This window comes from Caretta caretta, chromosome 18 (assembly GCF_965140235.1).
Source record: "Caretta caretta isolate rCarCar2 chromosome 18, rCarCar1.hap1, whole genome shotgun sequence".
Classification (NCBI taxonomy): Eukaryota; Metazoa; Chordata; order Testudines; family Cheloniidae; genus Caretta; species Caretta caretta.
In genome coordinates, this window is record NC_134223.1 from 16,573,422 (window position 1) to 16,597,520 (window position 24,099).

A 24,099-nucleotide genomic window follows, 5' to 3' on the forward strand; every position below is an offset into this window, starting at 1 on the left:
GAAGAGGGTTGGGGCGGGGCGGGGCGCAGAGGAGGCAGAACAAGCTGTGTGCGCCTTCTTTACATGGCATGAAAAAAAGCACTGTCCACCCACCCCCCAGTTTCTCTTTTGCACCTTTCCTTCAAATGAATCAAAGCAAACACACACATTCCATCAGCAAGCAACTTCTGGTTGGTGCATCACAGCACTGGACCATGGACAGGTCATTATGATATGGTGACACTTCCAGATTGCCAGTGGCGGTCAAAGGAATGAGGGGTCTATGGAGCAGAACGTAGACATGCTGCCACCACACACAGCTGCAGGTTATGAACCAGTTTTCAACCAGTAGCTTCATTTCTCCCCCTCTAAAAGGCAGCATGAATGGGTAGCAGAATTAGATATGTCTGAACAGGAGGGAGTGTTTGTGAAGGGAAAAGCTGTAACTACACTGAGTTTAAAAAATAGCTTCTATTTGGACCCCTGAAACACCCTCAGGTGACTATGAAGAGCATTACAATGACTGGATTAACAGCACAGAGCCTTTAACCGACTGTAGTTCTGAGCAGTAGCAACTGACCGTCAGTGCCATCCAGTAATAGTTTGGCAGCCTAGATGACAAGCACTTTGGGGGTAGTTACCAAGATTTTAGAGTTTGCATCACCTGAAGTGATGAAGTTACACCAGCTGGGGGAAGGATGTAAGTGCAGAAGGCAGAGGACAAAGGGAGGAGTTGTAATTTAGGGACAGCCCTGATGCACTTGTAGGGGCAGCTGTAGAACGCACCTAATCGCCAGTCTCTCTGAGACTACTGAGAACATTAGACAGTGTGCAGATGTAGCATGTCCAGAGAGGGCTGCAGCAGCAGAACCCCCACCCCATGGGCATAGCAAGAAGGAATTTAACACAAAGTGTCCCATAGGTGTAAGGTACAGCTATTTCAGCCATAGAAGAGCCATGAGTAGCCCAGGCCACCTGTAATGCCCCGGCTAGATTTAACACTGAAATTCAGTGTACACAGAGTGATTAGTTGCAGTGCCAGATTTGTTTCCTAAGCCTCTTTTGTCTCTGAGGAGCTGAGTCATCTAAAGGCTTTCTGTTTTCACCGTCCCACCTTTGCAGGAGGAGGGGAGTATTTGTTTATGGCTCTAGCACCCAGGGAAACTCCAGGAAGAACTGGATCAAGGCAACCCCAGGCCCTATGTACACCACAACAATGCCAGCTCCCCCACACTAGCTTAGCCCCCTTTGCCTCCCCCGCTGCCAAGACCACCCCACATTGAAGGGGTGGTGGAAACAACAGACCTTGACCCCATTTGTTCCCCACAAGCACCCCTAGTGCCCCTGCCTTCATCGGAAGGCAGGGATGGGCCCCCAGTACGTATCCCACTAGCTGGCAGTGTTTCTGCTTGGGGGGAAGCAAATAGGGGATCCTGCACTCTTTCAGGAGGTCAGATGCTGGTATTAACACCCTAATGAGATGTAGAACAGTGGTTCTCATCCAGGGGCCTGAGGCCACCCTGGGGGAGGGGAGGGGGAGGCGCACCAAGCATTAGACTCACTGGGGCCCAGGGCAGAAAGCTGAAGCCCTGAACATGGGGCTGAAGCCCAGGCCCTGAGCCCTACCACCCAGGGCTGAAGCCGGAGCCTGAGCAATGTAGCTTTGTGGGAGCCCCTGTAGCACAAGGCCCCAGCTGACTGACCTGCTTGCTAACCTCTAACACTGACCCTGGCTTTTATGTGCAGAAAAGCCATTATTGTGGCCCAGGTGGGCCGTGGAGTTTTTATAGCATATTGAGAACCCATGATGTAGAAGGTAGTTTGCACCTCCCACAGCAATTGGTTCAGTGGGACTTAGTTATGGTTCATCTGCCATTGGTACTCTGGCATGAGAACAAGGGGAAAAAAGAGTGAAAACTTGAGCAAGGTCCCTGGCCATGGGATCTGTATCTTAAGCCAGCTTGCAAGATTGCACTGGGGCAGGTTTTGAAGAATATCTTCTGTCCGGGAAGAGACAGCTCATAGCTTTGGCCCTTGTCCATGTTGCTATTAAAATCACACCTCATCACACAGAGGAAGCTATTCTTCAGCACGCCACTGAAGTAACTAGGCAGCTTGACCTAAGGAATTAGTACCTCAGCAAGTACTGTTTTAAAGAAAAACTTAAAAAAAAAAAAAAGTCGTAGTCATACTTCCTGCAACAAGTCTTTGCTTCCACCCTTACCTCAGTCAGCATCCAGAGATCTCTGCTCTGTCCCAGCTACGGGTAATATTTTGTACCCAAGAATTAGTTGCTCTCCATGTTTTGGGCACTACCAGTGAACTGAGCCAGCCTCTAACAGCCACCCTCAAGTAGTACTGGGCAGAGAGCAATGCCTTTCAGCTGGAATTTTGATCTCATGCACCTTGAGCCAGAGGCCCAGACTCCTAAGCTAGGTCCAGTAGAGAGCCTCTGAAGTAGTTCAGTGAACACGTGGTTTTTGCTTAGACAAAAGCAGCTTTTATTAAAGACAATCTAGGAGTCAAACGTGCAAACCCCACCCCTACATGGACCAGGGGATTGGTCACAGCAAGGAAGGAAACAAGTGTCTTGTGCCATGACCAGGGGGACACATCTCCAGAAGTGCAGTGGCCAGGGTTAAAGCTTCAGTCTTTACCCACCTGAACAGCCCTGACCTGCTAAACTGATTTACAGTACAAGAGTCACCAGAATGGTTCAGCCTGCAGGAGCCATCCAGACATGTCCCTCCAGCTTGGAGCAAGGACTGTAACAACCCCTTTACCTGCTGTAAACAGGCCCAACTCCACTGAATGGAACGGTCTCACCTGCAACTCTTACCCATAGAGTAGGTCTTATTACAGATTTGGTTTTGGGATCCAATAGGAATAATCCCCACCCCCTTAGCTGTAGTTTTGGTAAATTGGAGTGTTTGCTAAAAGATATCATTCCCCATGTCCCGTTTCCTTCTCAGGGTTTGCAGAGGTTATTTTAACATAGCAATACCATTACATAACAGAGCTAAAAACTTCAAAATATCTGTACATGTTGGATAACAGATTTTTTTTTTAAATATACTAGTTGAAATAGTCAAAGATCTGGATGAAAACATTAATGCCAGAAGTTAAATATTGGTTGGCAATCTCATCCTGTAGTCCATGGTGTGGGTTACCATGGTAGTGTTCCCCCTTGCCCGTCTAGAAAGGAGCCGTTGTCTTTTTCACTGAGATTAGCCAGAACTGAGAGGATACCTGGGATAGCTTCTTGTATCTGCAAGGGAGCCTAGGAGGATCAAGATTAAAGAATTATTAGGAGTATCCTTGGGGAAAGGCAAGCAACAGAATTCTACTTAAGGGTGTGAAAGAGCTTCCTTAACGTTGCACTTAATATAGTTTCCTAGCTAATGAGATGTGTTAAGGCAACTGGCTCTTCAGGGCCTTCAACAGTTACAATTAGTGTATTGTAAGAATGAACTAGAAAGCCAGCATATTTTAAGGTGTTGAAATACAAGGTTGGTCCTACTTAAAAAAATAAAGAGAGTGTCGTGACATCACTAACCATGTCTCCTCCCATGTCAGTTTGAATCCAGCCTGGGTGCAGAGAAATACAAAGGATACCATCCACTTTCAAGTCTGCAGCAAGACACCTGGTGATCATATTCAGTGCAGTCTAGAAGAGTGAAGATGGTATCAGTAGGTCAGTTTCACATATCAACTTTGAGGTCTGGAAGGAAGGCCACCCAGTTAGTACCTTGCTTCCACCCCCACCCCCCACTTGATGAGTCAGGGAGCTGTAGAAAGGTCACATCCAGAAGATGTACTTCAGACACTGGACTTCAGTTTCCTCTCACCTAGAAGATGCCAATCAAGAGCTGGCCAAAAAAGTCAATGGAGCTAGATTGGTGCAAGTGAGAGGAGAATCAGGTGCCAATCTTTTGGTCAAGTTCTGACAGATCTGGAAGTACAGTTTGACACTCACATGGAAGAGTCTTGTAATTATTCTTAGTTCAAGGGTTCTGAAAGGCTGTATTTATATAGTAGGTTGGGGGCCTGTGAGTATATAGATACAGCCTTTCAGAACCCTTGAACTAAGAATATTTACAAGACTCTTCCATCCAAGCATTTAAGACCAAAGAGAAAGAAAAGGTAACCTCTTCCTTCCCTCCCAGCCTACAGGATACCTAGATGAGTTTAATGGAGCAGTCATGGTTGTATTGAGTGTCTGAAGAAACAGATAATGTTCAATTTAGTTCTAAAGCAGCAAGGTCCTAGCACCTTAGGAGTTGAGAAGGGCATGTTGTTGCAGGAGAGGGGAGGAAGGAGGAGGAAGAATGTCTGCCATAAAGGACATTTATGTCATTTAACCCAAGCAGCCAGTATTATATTAAATCCATCCTTGGATAACAGAAACCAATACCAGATCAATCACAGTCCCTGGATGTGTAGATGTTAAAAATCCATTTACTGTGATTAGTGTCAACTTGAGAGACTTCCACTCCTTGCAATCAGTTTAATATTGACCGCCTTGCTGACGCCTTGCACTACAGGAATAGGTATATCGTAGGTCTAGGGAGCTCTCTGAAGAACGCTGGGTGAATTTAGATGGACTATTGACAAGGCACTTACCTGGATTGTATAGTGGTTAGGTAAGGACAGCGTGTTCCATATTCTTGATGGAGACGTTTGCGGTAAAAGGGAGCTTTGTGCAGAAAGGAGGACTACAACAGCTCTCTCTAGTCTTATTTCATATTGACTAGCAAGTCTTTACCTAGTAAAGTCATCTTATACAGCATATCGAATTAACCACTATTTCTAAGATAGTTACCAGTTTAGGATCCCCCTTAGCTCAGAGCATTGCCTGGTTTCAATTGAGCACAGCGTTGGAAAACACCCACCTTCGCTATTCTATAGGGATAGACTTTGAGGAACATCTCATTTGCCGTGACCAGTTGCATGGAGGCAGCAAGCGATGACATATTGATAATGGCTGCTCGGTGACAACCCATACCGGTGCTCAACTGGGCTGCCTTCCTCAGAAGGGGAAGAAAGGCCTGCAAGAGAAAGAGGGTTCATTTGATTTAAACTTAAAATTTCAGTCTCAGCCTGACCAAGACCAATTTGGGATTAAACACACTCTTCTGTTAAGAGCACAGAGCAATACAGCCATGACAGTGTTATGCTACTAACAGACTAGTAGACCCTCTGCAGAGCTAGCTACTGATTTATGCTGACTTTAGAACCACCACAGACCTATCATTCATATGAAGCAAGCGGCTTCTCAATTTAATCCTTTGCTTATTTACAGTCCCAGAGTCTGCTCAGGGCCTGGCACTATGTACTGCCGAAGAGACACAAAGTACTCTTGTCCCACAAGACAGGGAGATTTGCATTCCACAGAAAGGCTAGAAGCTGGCTTTGAGGAGTCCACCACGTACTGTTCATTACTCAAACCAGAGGGCATGGTCAAACTTTATGTGGAGTGTGACACACTCCTGGCTAGGGTTGAGACTGGCCTACTTGCCTAACTGACCTCTCTCCAGACTAGTTTAAGAGCTTTGAGAATCAGCATTAGCCAGTGACCATGCAGTTAAGCATTAGCTTGTCTCTGGAAGACTCACCAGGCTTGTACAATGTAAAGAGGCATAGGTGGGGCTCAAGACGACTTATATGGGCAGCACAGAAAGGACAGAGCCTTTTTAGTCTCTTTCACAAAGTAAACCCATGTCCCGGTCTTACCTTAGTGACCATCAACTGAGCAACTGTGTTGGTTTCATAAATGGTGAGCATTGTTTCAGCAGTGACTTCTTCCAGGGAAGCAACCACATTGATACCAGCATTGTTAATGAGGCAGTTCAGCCCTTTGTCTCCTAAGATCTCTTCCACTTCCTTGACTACTTTCTTTATGCTGTTTTCACAGACCACATCTGCCACAGGGAGGAAAGGAAACACCAGCAATGAAGTGGATTCTGTAGGACAGTGAGAGTCTGTGTGTCCAGTATGGGCTGGAAATGCAAAGCCAGTGCATCAGTCTGGCTCAGGATAGGTGTAGAAAATACACGTGGTAGAAATTTAAGTCCCACTGAAACAAGCATGGGCAGAACATTTAGGCAAGAGGAATGTTACATGGTCTATGTTGTACCACGTGTCTTCCCTTTAATGAAGGTGGGAAATAAGGGCTTCCTCACCCCAGTTTGATACACATCTGGTCGTGCATGGCCAGTCCTCTTGCTTGATTAGGCTCAGTTTTTCTTCATGCCCAGAAGGGGCTGAGTGCACCACAATTTCATGTTTGTCACATCAAGATCAGGGTACGAAGAGGACGTATGATCTCAATCCAGCACCAGGACTAGTACAGTGTGATCAAATACAAGCTAAAGGAGAGAGAAGGAGCTGAGAGTTTGGGTTTCCCCACCACCACCACCACCCCCGCAAGCCATTCTACATAGAGATGAGATCCAGACAAAGTGTGGATCCAAACTCTGAGGTTGTTTGAATGTGGAGTTTCGCCTCAGTCCCACTCTAGTGAGGGACTGACAATAAGTTGGCGTGCTTTAATGTGTGTGTGGGGGGGGGGCACAGGGGAAAGAGGAGTTCCCTTCAATAGGCAGTAGTCAGATGTCAAAATTGATCTCAGAAACAGTGAGTTTCAGTTAAATGTATACAGCCTGTGACAGACAAGTAAATGAACCCTGAAAGCCAAGTATTAGCATGGACCATTTCTCAAACACTAGAAGGAACCAGACTCACACAAAAGAGAGTTATAAGAAACCTGTACAGTACCAGAGATCTGGGGAGTGGCTTTACGTTATTTGTGAAGAGACGTGACTTCTGATCTTCCACTCCCATGTCTCAAAAGGAACCCAACCTTGCTATGGTAACACATGGTTCAGTTTGTTAGGAGGCCCTTTCACTCACCAAGCTGGAGTAGTTTGATGTGGCTATGCTGCTTGCTGAGCTGCTGGAGTTCCTAGAAACAGAAGGAAAAAGCGAGTTGTGGTCTCGTCTGCCTGTGGTTATGGCTCAGTTTTCAGGAATGTGGAGCACTCCGGTCTAGTTAGCTTCCATGGGAGTGAAGGCACAGGCCACCTCTGAGAAATCAAGCTCTTAGTGACTCACTTAGTAAAGCTGCTAGCAGCCCCACACCAAGAGGGCACCCCGCTCAGGCTCTCCATTAGGTTAGCATGCAGAGCGTGTATGCAGCCAGTCTAGCCATCAGATGGAACACCACTGGTGAGCCCCATCCTGCGATGGGCTTCTGATAGCAGGATATCGTGACTTCTATTGCATGCAGTTGCTGGACAGACATTACACCGCTTCCCACTCAGGGGGTCAGCTCCTGAGTCACACACCCCTCCCCCCCATTATAAAATAAGGTGTTTAGTCATTTACGATTAGGGTACCTCAGCTGGCAGCAGCCCAGAAAAGCAGCACTAGCTTAAGGAGCATTTGATGTTTGAGACGGTAGAAGGGCAATCACTGGGAAGTTTTTTTTATTGTGCAAGACTCGAGACTGAATTCTTTTCAGTTCCATGCACTACAGTTCAGTTGTTCTCCACAAGACATTTACAGTGAAATTAAAGACTGAAGTTTAACTGTCTAGGGAAACAAGAAGGAGTCACTAACTTTTAGCAGGAACACAATTGCAATGGTAATCTAGCTGCCACTAGGCAGTGTCAGATTCAGGTTGATAGATCCTGGGGGAACACTGTCCCTGCTAGGCCCCAAAGCAGGGTGTAAATCCTAGCCAAATGAAACCAACAGGATGGGTGAAACCTGCCACATGGTGCTCCCCCCAGGGTGGGCTCAGAATGCTAAGCTCTGCCTACAGACTGCTCAGGAAGCCCATACAATACAGTGTAGCTATTAGTAAGGATACGATTTTCTATTTTTAAATAATAAATGTCAATAAATTTCACCCTTCCAAGCCTACATATAAACCAGGGGTCTGCTGACTCAATCAGGCGCCATAGCTGGTGAGTTGTTGCACAAGGTGATTCTTGGCTAGCTAGATCCATAATCAGCAAGGATGGAGGGATCTCCAACTTGAAGATATGCATGATCCTTCAAGACCACTCTGAATATAGGACACTTCTCTTTCTAATTAGGTTCCCACATTCAAAGCTAGTCCTTCTACTATGGTCCCCTCTCCTGCAGTGTGTCCCTATGTGATAGCACATTTATCACTAGAAGAACTCCCGTCCAGGGAAAAGTGAAGGGAGGGACAGTGGAGGGCTATCACTCTGGCTTTGCAATAGCAGATGCTGGTGCTTAACAATTCCCTTTGGTCACTGCAGCCTGTAGCGAACTGGGAAACTGGACTGTTCCTTTTACGTAAAAACTTTGGCAGAAGAAGAACTCTGTAGCCAGCAGGACCCACTAAACAAAATGAAGAGTCAAATCTTTTCTGGGAAACTGAAATGTCTCTCTCAGACAGACACAAAGTCTCTAAGGGTATGTCTACACTACGGAATAAGGTCGAATTTATAGAAGTCGGGTTTTTAGAAATCGGTTTTATATATTCGAGTGTGTGTGTCCCCACAGAAAATGCTCTAAGTGCATGAACTCGGCGGAGCGCTTCCACAGTACCGAGGCTAGAGTCGACTTCCGGAGCGTTGCACTGTGGGTAGCTATCCCACAGTTCCCGCAGTCTCCGCTGCCCATTGGAATTCTGGGTTGAGATCCCAATGCCTGATGGGGCTAAAACATTGTCGCGGGTGGTTCTGGGAACATATCGTCAGGCCCCCATTCCCTCCCTCCCTCCGTGAAAGCAAGGGTAGACAATCATTTCGCGCCTTTTTTCCTGAGTTACCTGTGCAGACGCCATACCACTGCAAGCATGGAGCCCGCTCAGGTAACCGTCACCCTATGTCTCCTGGGTGCTGGCAGACGCGGTACGGCATTGCTACACAGTAGCAGCAACCCATTGCCTTGTGGCAGCAGACGGTACAGTACGACTGGTAGCTGTCATCGTCATGTCCGAGGTGCTCCTGGCCACGTCGGCTGGGAGCGCCTGGGCAGACATGGGCGCAGGGACTAAATTTGGAGTGACTTGACCAGGTCATTCTCTTTAGTCCTGCAGTCAGTCCTATTGAACCGTCTTATGGTGAGCGGGCAGGCGATATGGACTGCTAGCAGTCGTACTGTACCATCTTCTGCCGAGCAGCCATGAGATGTGGATGGCATGCAGTCCTTCTGCACCGTCTGCTGCCAGCCAAAGATGTAAAAGATAGATGGAGTGGATCAAAACAAGAAATAGACAAGATTTGTTTTGTACTCATTTGCTTCCCCCCCTCCCCTGTCTAGGGGACTCATTCTTCTAGGTCACACTGCAGTCACTCACAGAGAAGGTGCAGCGAGGTAAATCTAGCCATGTATCAATCAGAGGCCAGGCTAACCTCCTTGTTCCAATAACAACGATAACTTAGGTGCACCATTTCTTATTGGAACCCTCCGTGAAGTCCTGCCTGAAATACTCCTTGATGTACAGGCACCCCCTTTGTTGATTTTAGCTCCCTGAAGCCAACCCTGTAAGCCGTGTCGTCAGTCGCCCCTCCCTCCGTCAGAGCAACGGCAGACAATCGTTCCGCGCCTTTTTTCTGTGCGGACGCCATACCAAGGCAAGCATGGAGGCCGCTCAGCTCACTTTGGCAATTAGGAGCACATTAAACACCACACGCATTATCCAGCAGTATATGCAGCACCAGAACCTGGCAAAGCGATACCAGGCGAGGAGGCGACGTCAGCGCGGTCACGTGAGTGATCAGGACATGGACACAGATTTCTCTGAAAGCATGGGCCCTGCCAATGCATGCATCATGGTGCTAATGGGGCAGGTTCATGCTGTGGAACGCCGATTCTGGGCTCGGGAAACAAGCACAGACTGGTGGGACCGCATAGTGTTGCAGGTCTGGGACGATTCCCAGTGGCTGCAAAACTTTCGCATGCGTAAGGGCACTTTCATGGAACTTTGTGACTTGCTTTCCCCTGCCCTGAGGCGCATGAATACCAAGATGAGAGCAGCCCTCACAGTTGAGAAGCGAGTGGCGATAGCCCTGTGGAAGCTTGCAACGCCAGACAGCTACCGGTCAGTTGGGAATCAATTTGGAGTGGGCAAATCTACTGTGGGGGCTGCTGTGATGCAAGTAGCCAGTGCAATCAAAGATTTGCTGATATCAAGGGTAGTGACCCTGGGAAATGTGCAGCTCATAGTGGATGGCTTTGCTGCAATGGGATTCCCTAACTGTGGTGGGGCTATAGACGGAACCCATATCCCTATCTTGGCACCGGAGCACCAATCCGCCGAGTACATAAGGGCGGTTAGAAGAGCACAGGAGGGCGCGGTACGCATCAGAGAAGCTTTGAAAACCAGTTTCATGACTGGCCAGGCTATGGTGTGAAAGTTCTGTTTGTTTCTCCTTGATGAAACCCCCCGCCCCTTGGTTCACTCTACTTCCCTGTAAGCTAACCACCCGCCCCTCCTCCCTTCAATCACCGCTTGCAGAGGCAATAAAGTCATTGTTGCTTCACATTGATGCATTCTTTATTCATTCATCACACAAATAGGGGGATGACTACCAAGGTAGCCCAGGAGGGGTGGTGGAGGAGGGAAGGAAAATGCCACACAGCACTTTAAGCACAGCACTTTAAAAGTTTACAACTTTAAAATTTATTGAATGACAGCCTTCTTTTTTTTGGGCAATCCTCTGTGGTGGAGTGGCTGGTTGGCCGGAGGCCCCCCCACCGCGTTCTTGGGCGTCTGGGTGTGGAGGCTATGGAAATTGGGGAGGAGGGCGGTTGGTTACAGAGGGGCAGCAGTGGCAGTCTGTGCTCCAGCTGCCTTTGCTGCAGCTCAACCATACACTGGAGCATACTGGTTTGGTCCTGCAGCAGCCTCAGCATTGAATCCTGCCTCCTCTCATCACGCTGCCGCCACATTTGAGCTTCAGCCCTGTCTTCAGCCCGCCACTTACTCTCTTCAGCCCGCCACTTACTCTCTTCAGCCCGCCACTTACTCCTCCCGGTCATTTTGTGCTTTCCTGCACTCTGACATTATTTGCCTCCACGCATTCGTCTGTGCTCTGTCAGTGTGGGAGGACAGCATGAGCTCGGAGAACATTTCATCGTGAGTGCGTTTTTTCTTTCTTTCTAAGCTTCACTAGCTTCTGGGAAGGAGAAGATCCTGTGATCATTGAAACACATGCAGCTGGTGGAGAAAAAAAAAGGGACAGCGGTATTTAAAAAGACACATTTTATAAAACAGTGGCTACACTCTTTCAGGGTAAACCTTGCTGTTAACATTACATACATAGCACATGTGCTTTCGTTACAAGGTCGCATTTTGCCTCCCCCCCACTGCGTGGCTACCCCCTCAACCTTCCCCCCTCCCTGTGACTAACAGCGGGGAACATTTCTGTTTAGCCACAGGCAAACAGCCCAGCAGGAATGGGCTCCTCTGAGTGTCCCCTGAAGAAAAGCACTCTATTTCAACCAGGTGACCATGAATTATATCTCACTCTCCTGAGGATAAGACAGAGAGATAAAGAACGGATGTTGTTTGAATGCCAGCAAACATACACTGCAATGCTTTGTTCTACAATGATTCCCGAGTACGTGTTACTGGCCTGGAGTGGTAAAGTGTCCTACCATGAAGGACGCAATAAGGCTGCCCTCCCCAGAAACCTTTTGCAAAGGCTTTAGGACTACATCTAGGAGAACCGCAAATGCCAGGGCAAAGTAATCCTTTCACATGCTTGCTTTTAAACCATGTATAGTATTTTAAAAGGTACACTCACCAGAGGTCCCTTCTCCGCCTGCTGGGTCCAGGAGGCAGCCTTGGGTGGGTTCGGGGGGTACTGGCTCCAGGTCTAGGGTGAGAAACAGTTCCTGGCTGTCGGGAAAACCGGTTTCTCCGCTTGCTTGCTGTGAGCTATCTACAACCTCATCATCATCATCATCTTCTTCGTCCCCAAAACCTGCTTCCGTATTGCCTCCATCTCCATTGAAGGAGTCAAACAACACGGCTGGGGGAGTGGTGGCTGAACCCCATAAAATGACATGCAGCTCATCATAGAAGCGGCATGTTTGGGGCTCTGACCCAGAGCGGCTGTTCACCTCTCTGGTTTTCTGGTAGGCTTGCCTCAGCTCCTTCAGTTTCACGCGGCACTGCTTCGGGTCCCTGTTATGGCCTCTGTCCTTCATGCCCTGGGAGATTTTCACAAAGGTTTTGGCATTTCGAAAACTGGAACGGAGTTCTGATAGCACGGATTCCTCTCCCCAAACAGCGATCAGATCCTGTACCTCCCGTTCGGTCCATGCTGGAGCTCTTTTGCGATTCTGGGACTCCATCATGGTCACCTGTGCTGATGAGCTCTGCATGGTCACCTGCAGCTTGCCACGCTGGCCAAACAGGAAATGAGATTCAAAAGTTCGCGGTTCTTTTCCTGTCTACCTGGCCAGTGCATCTGAGTTGAGAGTGCTGTCCAGAGCGGCCATAATGGAGCACTCTGGGATAGCTCCCGGGAGGCCAATACCATCGAATTGTGTCCACAGTACCCCAAATTTGAGCCGGCAACGTCGATTTAAGCGCTAATCCACTTGTCAGGGGTGGAGTAAGGAAATCGATTTTAAGAGCCCTTTAAGTCGAAATAAAGGGCTTCATTGTGTGGACGGGTGCAGGTTTACATCGATTTAACGCTGCTAAATTCGACCTAAAGTCCTAGTGTAGACCAGGGCTAAGACAAAAGCTACATTCTGGAAGGCTTTGTAACTTGTTACATTTCAATCTGGGGTGGAGGCAACACCACTGATCCTGGCTTTGCCTAAGTCACGACTGACCCTGGAGTAGGCGCAGCTGACGGTATCTTAACTCGAACTTGTTAAAATAAACACAACCCAGTGACAGTGAGTGGTCACAAAAGTCTGTGGAATTCACCATCTGTGAAAAGTGCCAGGATATATCAAAGGCCCAAGTCTTGTTTAGGAGTTCAAGAGGAATATCGAGACAAGGTTCCCAGCCGACAAGCCTTGTGCCTTATCTGTAAGGGTCACCTCAAGATGTCTGTGGGGGGAACTGAAGTCTCCACGGCTTTTTCCATCGCTCACCACCCTGAGGCTGCCAACAAGAGGGTCAGTTCTGTTTGATTCAATCACTAATCAGACTGATAGCAAGCAGCAGCTTGTTTAGGAGGAGGAGGCTTGGCATGAAACTAACTGAGCCACTGCCATATTGCGAGCGAAAAAAAAAGCCATGCAGACTATTGTACGCTTTGCTGTTTATGCTGTCCTTAACCACTGCTTTTTGAAGATTGTGAGGGCTGTGTCACAGAAAATGGCCAAACCGGAAGATGCCTGTGTGTGTTTTTGCACATATTCAGAACCCCTAGAGTTTTATATCGCATGTTTGTCCCCTCACCATTCTCCAACTTAATCCTTTTAGATTTCTTATAAATAGTCTTTTTCTTAAGCAGGGTTCTGTAACTTTTTGTGCGGACCAGACGGTCAATATAAAGCTGTAAGCAGGCATCTTCCGGTTTGGTCATTTTCTTTAGAACACGGTCAGGATCGCCACTGAATTGCGCAGCATTTATCAAGGTCACCCCTTGTGCTAAATGTTCTTGGGTGAGGCACAGACATTGCATAGCATAACCTTTGGCAATAACAGTGTTTAATAAGCTTTCCAAACCCAGCTCTGCACACAGGCCTTGGAGCTTGCAGTTTATATCCACTGAAGTCCAAGTCACACAGTCATGGCGCCATTGGACTGGTGCGTCTATGACACAGCCCTCACAATCTTCAAAAAGCTTTTTCCTGAGACAGTGGTTAAGGACAGCATAGACAGCAACGCGTACAATAGTCCGCATGGCTTCTTTACGCTCACGACGTGGCACTGGCTCAGTCAGTTCCATGCCAAGCCTCCTCCTAAACTTCTCATAGCTGCATTCTTGGAGTCCTCTTCAACAATTTGTATCGGTGTTGAGCAAAAACAAGGTGGGCCCGGTTCATCTTCGCTGCTTAATGCGACGCTGTCCAGGACCTCCGGGTCCTCTAGAAAGGCGTCATCTAGCTGTTGAGAGATTTTCAGATAAGAAACAAGTGTAAGTTCCCACTGCTTGTTTTTAGATTTACACAACCCCTGGTTCCTAACCCATTACACCCCATGCTCATCCATCACTTCTTAATCATTCATTTACCTGAGCAACATCTTTTCCATTCACCTTGTCCGCCGGTGACTCCCCCGAGCTGCGTTCGCCTTCCTCCTCCAGGGGGGTGGACAACAAGAGGCCACCATGCTCATTGGGGTGTCTCACAAGCGGTTGGGTTGCAGGTTCAGGTTCCGGCATATCCATCAATGGCTGGGCCAAAGGGCTCCCCTCGGTCTCTCCTGCCTCCTACTCAGAACTGTTGCTGATGTAGCACTTTCTCCACGGATGGTCAAAGACTCTCAGGGCTAAAACAAAGTCCGAAGTCCTCACGGGGGTGGTAAAGGAGTCCATGTTTCCAAAAGTTCTAAAACACGCGTTCTTGGTAAGAGATGGCCTCTTCTGCCTGCGCCAGGACTTATGGGGTGATGGTGCTGTGCTCTGATTGGCAGAGGGTCCTCAGAGGAGTTCTTAGAGGGGTCACTTGACCCTCTTCTGGGTGGTTCACCCCGTCCCAGAACCTGCCCTATTTTGGTCAAATCTGCTCTCGGGGCGGTCCTATGTGGCTGAAACCCCTCCTGATTGGTAGAGAGAGGTGGGAGGAGTTCTTAGAGCGGTCACATGTCACACCTTGCTTCTGGCCACGTGGCCGCCTTGACCCCGGAAGTAATACCCCCATAGGGTGGGACTTCCAGTGACACGCGGGCAGGGTTTAAGGGGTCATGGGGCAGGGTTAGGGTTTCGTTGATGGTAGGGCCCTGAGACTATTTACATGCACCTGTAATGAACCCCCTAATAATGGGCTCAGAGTAAATATGCTGGACTCCTCAATTAAGAACACCATACAAGTGTATGAGGAAAGATATTCTCTGAAGAGGGGTGTTCAGGTATTTAATAGGGCTGCACTGTCCATGAAAGTGTGTTTGCAGTGATTGCACAAGTGTATTTAAACAAGTTTCTTGGGCAGTCCCAGCCTCCAAATACCTCTCCAGCGGTTCTCAAACTGTGGGTTGATACCCCAAAGCGGGTTGTGACCCCCTTTGAATGGGGTCGCCCAGGGCCGAAGCCCGAGGCCGAAGCCCTCAGGCTTCGGGCCTGGGTGGCAGGACTCAGGTTGCGGGCCCCCTGCCTGAGGCTGCAGCCCTTGAGATTCAGCTTTGCCACACACCCACCCGCCCAGAGCGGTGGGGCTCAGGCTGTGGCCCCTCCACCCAGGGCAGTGGGCCTTGGGCAGGTTCAGGCTTCGGTCCCCCATCCTGGGGTCGTGAAGTGATTTTTGTTGTCAGAAGGGGCTCACAGTGCAATGAAGTTTGAGAACCCCTGATAGTTATTCTACATTACAATACAGCTTCTCTGGGAGCGCTTTTAAATATTATATAGAAAGAAAGAAAGAAAGAAAGAAAGAAAGAAAGAAAGAAAGAAAGAAAGAAAGAGCGCAAGCTCGATTTACAGGCAATTCTTTAAGCAATTCTTATTCTCGCCAGAGACACTGAGTTGCTGCCGTCTGATGGCAGTTTAGTGGCCTGTGTTAAACAAGCTGGTGCTAGCTATCTGTGGGGAAAAAATCCAGTAGGACTAAACTTCTAAGTAGGCCTAAAACTTTGGTCAAGCTAACTGTATGTGCAAAAGCATAAGTAGAGGCTGAGGAAAATTCCACTGTGGGGCAGCTGCAACAGAACAGCTGAGGAAATGTAACCCTAACAGCTAGAAATTAGGAAAGACTCACTAACCGCAAAGAACAACCTGTCAATAACAGGAAAAGCTTGTTTTGCTATATCCCAAATAAGGAAAACTACTATTAGAGCCTGTACTATATGCCAAATAAGGGAAAATGCTGTTAAAGGAAGTGTGCTTAACAAATTGTGGTGTTCAGCTACATTAACTCCTGTATTTTCTGCTTATACAGAGCCGCTATGGCTGACTCTCCCTGTATACGTATACTTGAATAAAGTTCCTCAGGCATTTCTGATTTCAAACACAACACGTGGTTAATTTTCCACCACAAAATGTAACAAGTTACAAAGCCTTCCAGAACGTAGCTTTTGTCTTAGAGACTTTGTGTTCGTCTGAGATATTTCAGTGTCCCAGAAAAGAGTTGACTCTTCCTTTTGTTTAGTGGGTCCTGCTAGCTACAGAGTTCTTCATCTGCCAAAGTTTTTATGTAAAAGGAACAGTCCAGTTTCCCAGTTCGCTACAGGCTGCAGTGACCAAAGGGAATTGTTAAGCACCAGCATCTGCTATTGCAAAGCCAGAGTGATAGCCCTCCACTGTCCCTCCCTTCACTTTTCCCTGGACGGGAGTTCTTCTAGTGATAAATGTGCTATCACATAGGGACACACTGCAGGAGAGGGGACCATAGTAGAAGGACTAGCTTTGAATGTGGAAACCTAATTAGAAAGAGAAGTGTCCTATATTCAGAGTGGTCTGGAAGGATCATGCATGTCTTCAAGTTGGAGATCCCTCCATCCTTGCTGATTACGGATCTAGCTAGCCAAGAATCACCTTGTGCAACAACTCACCAGCTATGGCGCCTGACTGAGTCAGCAGACCCCTGGTTTATATGTAGGCTTGGAAGGGTGAAATTTATTGACATTTATTATTTAAAAATAGAACTTTCACTGTGGAGAGACCAATTGTTTCCCTTAATTGGAGTTTACAGATAGGTAAAGAAAGAAATAGGCTGCTTGAGAATTTAAAACACTCTGAAATGAGGATATTTTGTATCTTGACAACTTGTCTTTTGACAGTTACAAAGCTTTAACTTTGTGAATCTCAATGTTGATTAAATAATTGTTGTACGACACCCTCCCATTGTTTCCCACAACCATGAAAGTTTAAATAGGTAAAAATAAGAAAATAGTTATTTTTTAAGTATTGTCCATCAAAATAATAATAAAAAATTAAATTCTGCCAAGCCTATTTGCATGTGAGGGACTCCCACCAGGACATTCTCTGTGCAGGGTCCTTAACTTTGAACCCCAGGTTTTGAGGAGGGTAGAATAGGAGGAGTACCAACAAACCAAGGTCCATTGGCTTTCAGGGTATGCTTAACTGACCATTAACTGCTCGCTCATGTTTTCCAGAACAGCACAAGTGTTTTGTTAATCCTGAATGAGTGAGCTGGAATGTAGGATTGATTTGGTGAGAGATCTGTAGCCATTTCTATTGCTCACGTAACTAGGGCAATGGGCAGGTAGTTTAAAAAAATACATTGAACAGTTCCGAATCAGACAAATCCATGCTGAAGTGGGGTATTGTACTCCTAAGAGAAGGGGTAATAGACTGCCTGCAGGCTCTCTATCCTCAGAAGTCCATTTGCTATGCACACTCTGTAGACAACATCTAGGATTTATTCAGCACAAATCAGTCTAAGCCGGCAGAGACTCACATATAAAAGTCTTCAACTGTTCTCATTTATCCCAGGGGTCAGCAAGTTACAGGAAAGAAAGACATTTGCTGCCTTCTGTAGCTGGGAGGGTTGGGTGGAGGGATCCAATGTGTTCCCAGGTCACTGGAGGAGAAGTACCTCTGGGTGTGTGCTGGCAGTGAGCCTACAGAGGGGAGGGTTACAAGAAGATCAAGCAAAATATTTAAGTCCACAAGACAGGCTTTTAAAAGCCAGTAGCAGCTTCTTTTCCACCTTTTCAGGTGCGTTCTGGAAGCAACTCAGGTCTCCTGTAATTGGATTTTTACAAGTCCAGATTAGGGAGGCCTTTCAGACATTTCCACACAAGTTCATCGTCCAGCTCAGGAGAGGACGCTAGGATCAGTCCATTCTAGTCTGGTTAGCTTTTTTACATCCACTTTTCAACCGTCAGGCTACACAAGGTGCAGAACAGTGGAGAATCAGGCCCTAGGTGGGTTTTTTTTTTTTGGGGGGGGGGGGGGCGGGGCGAAGTTCCTGAACTGGATAAACATGACTTTTCCCATAGATCTACTCCATGGGTACAAAGAAGAGCACATGGCTCCTATTTATAGCCAGGTTGAAGTGAAGTAAAAAAGCCTTTGGAGGGGCAGGCTCTAACATCTTGTTGGCTGAAGCTTTGAACACTTCCAGCTCCTGCTTTACTAAAAGAAGTTGAGCTCCGGGATATTTGAGTGGGGAGTAAGGAAGAGACGATGAATAGTATTGCTTTTCTGCTCACACTTACTTAATAAGAGCTCATATCTGGCATTCAAAAAGTTAACACAAATACTGTTGCCAAGCCATGATGTTATCATGAGTTTTGCCAAGTTTGGTGTTTAAGGCCCCAGCTGCTGAAGTCAGGAGAATCTCTCCTTTCGTTGGAAAAAAGGGAGTTTCTAGCTCTCAGGGCTGCCGGAAAAGAAGAGCTCAGACAAGACACCTTGCAGGCGCTGCCGTGCCATCTACCTTCTCATTCAAAACAAGGTTTCAAAGTCTTGAGATTTTCAGGGGCCCCACTCAGGATTTTTGAATGCTTAGTGCAGGCAACATTGTTCTCTTAATTTCTGTAATGTGTAACTTCTGTTTTCCCCTCCTCCGTAGGGTTTCAGAAGCCACCTTTTAGCAACACCCCTCGCTAGGGGGAAGGAGTGTTAATTTCAAGCCATCTTGAGAAAATATTTATTATTTGTACTGATGTAATGCTCAGAGCATTGTGCTTCAACCGGTGGCTTGTGTGCCAGATCCATCCAGCCTGCAAGGGCCTTCCAAGTGGCCCACTGCCTGGTGTCAGCTGTTCCTTCCTGCCTCCTAGGAAGCCAATCAAAACTGCTCAGAAGCTGCACAGATCTCCTCCTCCACCTCTCCCGCATCCCTGTGCCCAAGGTCACAAAGGAAATTTGGGGAAAAGCCAGGAATTGAAGCCCCATCTCCCAAGTTAATGCCCTATCAACCCTCTCAAGAGGGCATAACATAAGAATGGCCATACTGGGTCAGAACAAAAGTCCATCTAGCCCAGTATCTGGTCTTCAGATAGTGGCCAATGCCAGGTGCCCCAGAGAAAATGAACAGGTAATCATCAACTAATCCATTCCCTGTCACTCATTTCCAGCTTCTGGCAAACAGGGGCTAGGGACACCATCCCTGCTCATCCTGGCTAATAGCTATTGATGGACCTAGCCTGCATGAATTTATCTAGTACTTTTTTGAACGCTGTTATAGTCTTTGTCTTTGCAACATCCTCTGGCAAAGATTTCCACAGGTTGACTGTGCGTTGTGTGAATACTTCCTTTGTTTGAAACCTGCAGCCTATCAATTTCATTGGGTGCCACCTAGTTCTTGTGTTTGAGGAGGAGTAAATAACACTTCCTTATTTACTTTCTCCACACCAGTCATGATTTGAGAGATCTCCATCATATCTCCCCCTTAGTCATCTCTTTTCCAAGCTGAAAAGTCCCAGTCTTATTAATCTCTCCTCATATGGAAGCTGCTCCATACCCCTAATCATTTTGCCCTTTGCTGAACCTTCTCCAATTCCAATATATCTTTTTTGAGATGGGGCGACCACATCTGCACACAGTATTCCAGATGTGGACGTACCATGGATTTATATAGAGGCAATATGATATTTTCTGTCTTCTTATCTATCCCTTAATGATTCCCAACATTCTGTTTGCTTTTCTGACTGCTGCTGCATATTGAGCAGATTTTTTTTTAGAGAACTCTCCACAATGACTCCAAGATCTTTCTTGAGTGGTAACCGCTAATTTAGACCCCATCATTTTATATGCATGAAGAATGCAGGAAGGCACACACCAGACATTCTCTGAAGTCAGCCAAGGGCAGAATTTGACCTTGCAATTAGCAGGTTCAAGGACTTATTCCAAAAGGCAAGGGCAGACCAGAGAGATTCGCTGTGAAGTTTCCACCAGGATGGTTCCCCCCTCCCCCTTCTGTGAAAACAGGGTGGGCCACAAATTATTACCCCACTTGCAAGTTAGATACCTCAAAGCTACGATTAGTAATCACTTGCAACAAATGAAGTCTGGAGAGTGCCTGGGCAAAGAAGTCAAGTCTATACCCACAACATTGTAATAGGAATGCCGATTGAAAGGGGGGCAGAGGAATCTAATGAATTGGCTGAGAAGGTTTCAAGAATACAGATTTAAGCCTACAAATGAATCCATTTGGGTAGTGATAAGTGAGCTGATCCCAACCTGAAGGAAAGAGGGATTAAAAAAATAAAAATAACACTGACATATAGACATGAAGCAAGACTGAAATACACCAAGGCAATAAACTCTTTTTCTAGCGGAGCAAAAATCCCATCACACAAAAGGCAAGGGAATCAGTGCAACAGAAGAGACCCAGGAGACTAGTACTGGTTGAGGAGGCTTTCAGGAATCAGGGGCAGTTAGCAGGAATTTACCTATCCAGCCTTGAGTGAATGGGGGAACAAGGTTAGTGACTTTGAGGGAGGTTTGAGATGGGGCAGCTGTATAAGTAGACTGCTTTCCAGATGTGCCTTCCAGCTAAGAAAGGAGCTCTGGCCTCAGCTCTGGAATGTACAAGAGCCCTGGGAATGCCTCGTTAATTAGGTCTGAGTCTTGTGCCCAGGAAAGGTGGAGTGTTACAAGCACTAATCAAGTCAATAGCTCCCCAATGCATAAATGGGAGCTTTTGTACGATCCCGACCCACCTCGGAGTTAGATATCAAGCAGAAAGTTTAAAAAACCAAACCCACCCACCCACCCCCCACTCCTTAGGGAGTATAGCCAGTTTCCCAGCAGGTTGATCGTTTAGAAGAGGACTTGTGCCGCACCAGGGACGCGGCAAACACGGAACTTCCCCCCAGGACTGATCCTTGGGTTTTGCCCTGATCCACACCCCGGAGCCCCATGGGGAACAGAGAGGCCCCCCCCCACCCCCGGCAGGGGTGCTGGGACAATTTGTATACTGGGGGGGGGGGGTGCTGAGAGCCATTGAACCAAACTGTAAACCCTGGATATGATGGAAACCCCACTTCAAGTCAGGGGGTGCAGCAGCAGCAGCAGCCCCCCCCCCCCGGCACCCCTAGTTCCAGCCCCTCTGCCCCAGGGCTGCCTCCCTCGCCTCCCTGGGCTGCAGAAGGCCCCGGTGCACGTGCGCGAACACCCCCGGGACCGGCCAGGCGAGCTGGCCCCGGGGGAGGGGGGTGTCTCGGCAGGGCCCCTCCCGTTTTACCTGCGCCTTCTCCGGGTAGCGGCACGTGGCGATCACCCAGTCGGGAGCGGGGCTGGCGGCCGCCAGCCCCCGCACCAGCCCCAGCCCGATGCCCCGGCTGCAGCCGGTGATGAGCACGGAGCGGCAGCGCTGCTGAGCCATGCTGGGGGCGGGCGCCGAGGACACGGGCCGGCCGGCTGCGGGCGGGGCGGCTTTAAACCCAGCCCGGGGTCTGGGGGGGGGGGGGGGAGGAACCGGGGCCTCGCCCCCGCCCACCCAGGGCCCCACCCCCTGGCTGCTCCCCTCCAGGGTCCCATCCCTCACTCCCACCAGCTGCTCGTCCCATATCCCCCAGTCCCATCCTCGGGTCCCCTCCCGCTCCCTGCCCCCAGGGGATCTCGGCATCTCGCCCGCTAGCTGCCCCGCCGCACCCCAGCCCCATCGCCTCCCAGGGCCCCGTCCCACCCCACCCCACCCCACTCATCCCAATCCCATTCCCCTCCCAGGGTCCCCCACCCCACCCCACTCATCCCAATCCTATTCCCCTCCCAGGGTCCCCCACCCCACCCCACTCATCCCAATCCCCTTTCAGGATCCCACCCCACCCCACTCATCCCAATCCTATTCCCCTCCCAGGGTCCCCCACCCCACCTCACTCATCCCAATCCCCTTTCAGGGTCCCAGCCCACCCCACTCATCCCAATCCCATTCCCCTCCCAGGGTCCCCCACCCCCTACCCCCCTCATCCCAATCCCAATCCCATTCCCCTCCCAGGGTCCTCCACCCCACCCCACTCATCCCAATCCCCTCTCAGGGTACTACCCCACCCCACTCATTCCAATCCCATTCCCCTCCCAGGCTCCCCCACCCATCCCAATCCCATTCCCCTCCCAGGCTCCCCCACCCCACCCCACTCATTCCAATCCCATTCCCCTCCCAGGCTCCCCCACCCCCACCCCCCTCATCCCAATCCCAATCCTATTCCCCTCCCAGGGTCCCCCACCCCACCCCACTCATCCCAATCCCATTCCCCTCCCAGGCTCCCCCACCCCACCTCACTCATCCCAATCCCCTTTCAGGGTCCCAGCCCACCCCACTCATCCCAATCCCATTCCCCTCCCAGGGTCCCCCAGCCCACCCCACTCATCCCAATCCCATTCCCCTCCCAGGGTCCCCCACCCCACCCCACTCATCCCAATCCCATTCCCCTCCCAGGCTCCCCCACCCCACCTCACTCATCCCAATCCCCTTTCAGGGTCCCAGCCCACCCCACTCATCCCAATCCCATTCCCCTCCCAGGGTCCCCCACCCCACCCCACCCCACCCCACTCATCCCAATCCCCTTTCAGGATTCCACCCCACCCCACTCATTCCAATCCCATTCCCCTCCCAGGCTCCCCCACCCCCTACCCCCCTCATCCCAATCCCAATCCCAATCCTATTCCCCTCCCAGGGTCCCCCACCCCACCTCACTCATCCCAATCCCCTTTCAGGGTCCCAGCCCACCCCACTCATCCCAATCCCATTCCCCTCCCAGGGTCCCCCACCCCACCCCACTCATCCCAATCCCCTTTCAGGGTACCACCCCACCCCACTCATCCCAATCCCATTCCCCTCCCAGGCTCCCCCACCCCACCTCACTCATCCCAATCCCCTTTCAGGGTCCCAGCCCACCCCACTCATCCCAATCCCATTCCCCTCCCAGGGTCCCCCACCCCCTACCCCCCTCATCCCAATCCCAATCCCATTCCCCTCCCAGGGTCCTCCACCCCACCCCACTCATCCCAATCCCCTCTCAGGGTACCACCCCACCCCACTCATTCCAATCCCATTCCCCTCCCAGGCTCCCCCACCCATCCCAACCCCATTCCCCTCCCAGGCTCCCCCACCCCCACCCCCCTCATCCCAATCCCAATCCCATTCCCCTCCCAGGGTCCTCCACCCCACTCATCCCAGTCCCCTCTCAGGGTACCACCCCACCCCACTCATTCCAATCCCATTCCCCTCCCAGGCTCCCCCACTCATCCCAATCCCATTCCCCTCCCAGGCTCCCCCACCCCCACCCCCCTCATCCCAATCCCATTCCCCTCCCAGGCTCCCCCACCCCCACCCCCCTCATCCCAATCCCAATCCCATTCCCCTCCCAGGGTCCTCCACCCCACCCCACTCATCCCAATCCCCTCTCAGGGTACCACCCCACCCCACTCATTCCAATCCCATTCCCCTTCCAGGGTCCCCCACCCCACCCCACCCCACTCATCCCAATCCCCTCTCAGGGTCCCAGCCCACCCCACTCATCCCAATCCCATTCCCCTCCCAGGGTCCCCCACCCCACCTCACTCATCCCAATCCCCTTTCAGGGTCCCAGCCCACCCCACTCATCCCAATCCCATTCCCCTCCCAGGGTCCCCCACCCCCTACCCCCTCATCCCAATCCCAATCCCATTCCCCTCCCAGGGTCCTCCACCCCACCCCACTCATCCCAATCCCCTCTCAGGGTACCACCCCACCCCACTCATTCCAATCCCATTCCCCTCCCAGGCTCCCCCACCCATCCCAACCCCATTCCCCTCCCAGGCTCCCCCACCCCCACCCCCCTCATCCCAATCCCAATCCCATTCCCCTCCCAGGGTCCTCCACCCCACTCATCCCAGTCCCCTCTCAGGGTACCACCCCACCCCACTCATTCCAATCCCATTCCCCTCCCAGGGTCCCCCACCCCACCCCACCCCACCCCACCCCACCCCATCCCACTCATCCCAATCCCCTCTCAGGGTCCCACCCCACCCCACTCATCCCAATCCCATTCCCCTTTTGGGGTACCAGCGCAACCCATTCCTTCCCCAGGCCCCCAGATCATCTCCTTCCCCAGCCCCCCTT

At 49.8% G+C, this 24,099-nt stretch overlaps 1 protein-coding gene across 1 annotated transcript; it reads right to left on the minus strand.

The window, feature by feature from the left end:
* Positions 1 to 2,456: 2,456 nt before the first annotated feature.
* On the minus strand, positions 2,457 to 21,409 carry LOC125624468 (C-signal). Its single transcript, XM_048825184.2, has 6 exons — positions 21,241 to 21,409; positions 6,892 to 6,943; positions 5,713 to 5,900; positions 4,872 to 5,027; positions 3,536 to 3,646; positions 2,457 to 3,259 (listed from the first exon to the last, which is right to left on the minus strand). Exons 1-6 carry the CDS (start codon positions 21,379 to 21,381, stop codon positions 3,146 to 3,148), a joined length of 762 nt encoding a protein of 253 aa, XP_048681141.1. The 5' UTR covers positions 21,382 to 21,409; the 3' UTR covers positions 2,457 to 3,145.
* Between the last annotated feature and the right edge of the window lie 2,690 nt (positions 21,410 to 24,099).

Bases quoted from the DNA above. Each gene is read 5' to 3' on its own strand.
- LOC125624468 (XM_048825184.2), bottom strand. From the start codon at position 21,381: ATGGCTCAGCAGCGCTGCCGCTCCGTGCTCATCACCGGCTGCAGCCGG. The intron at 5,028-5,712 runs GTAAGACCGGGA...TTTCTCTTGCAG, and splicing joins CTCAGTTGATGGTCACTAAG to GCCTTTCTTCCCCTTCTGAG. The intron at 3,260-3,535 runs GTTAGTGATGTC...TGATCCTCCTAG, and splicing joins CTGACATGGGAGGAGACATG to GCTCCCTTGCAGATACAAGA.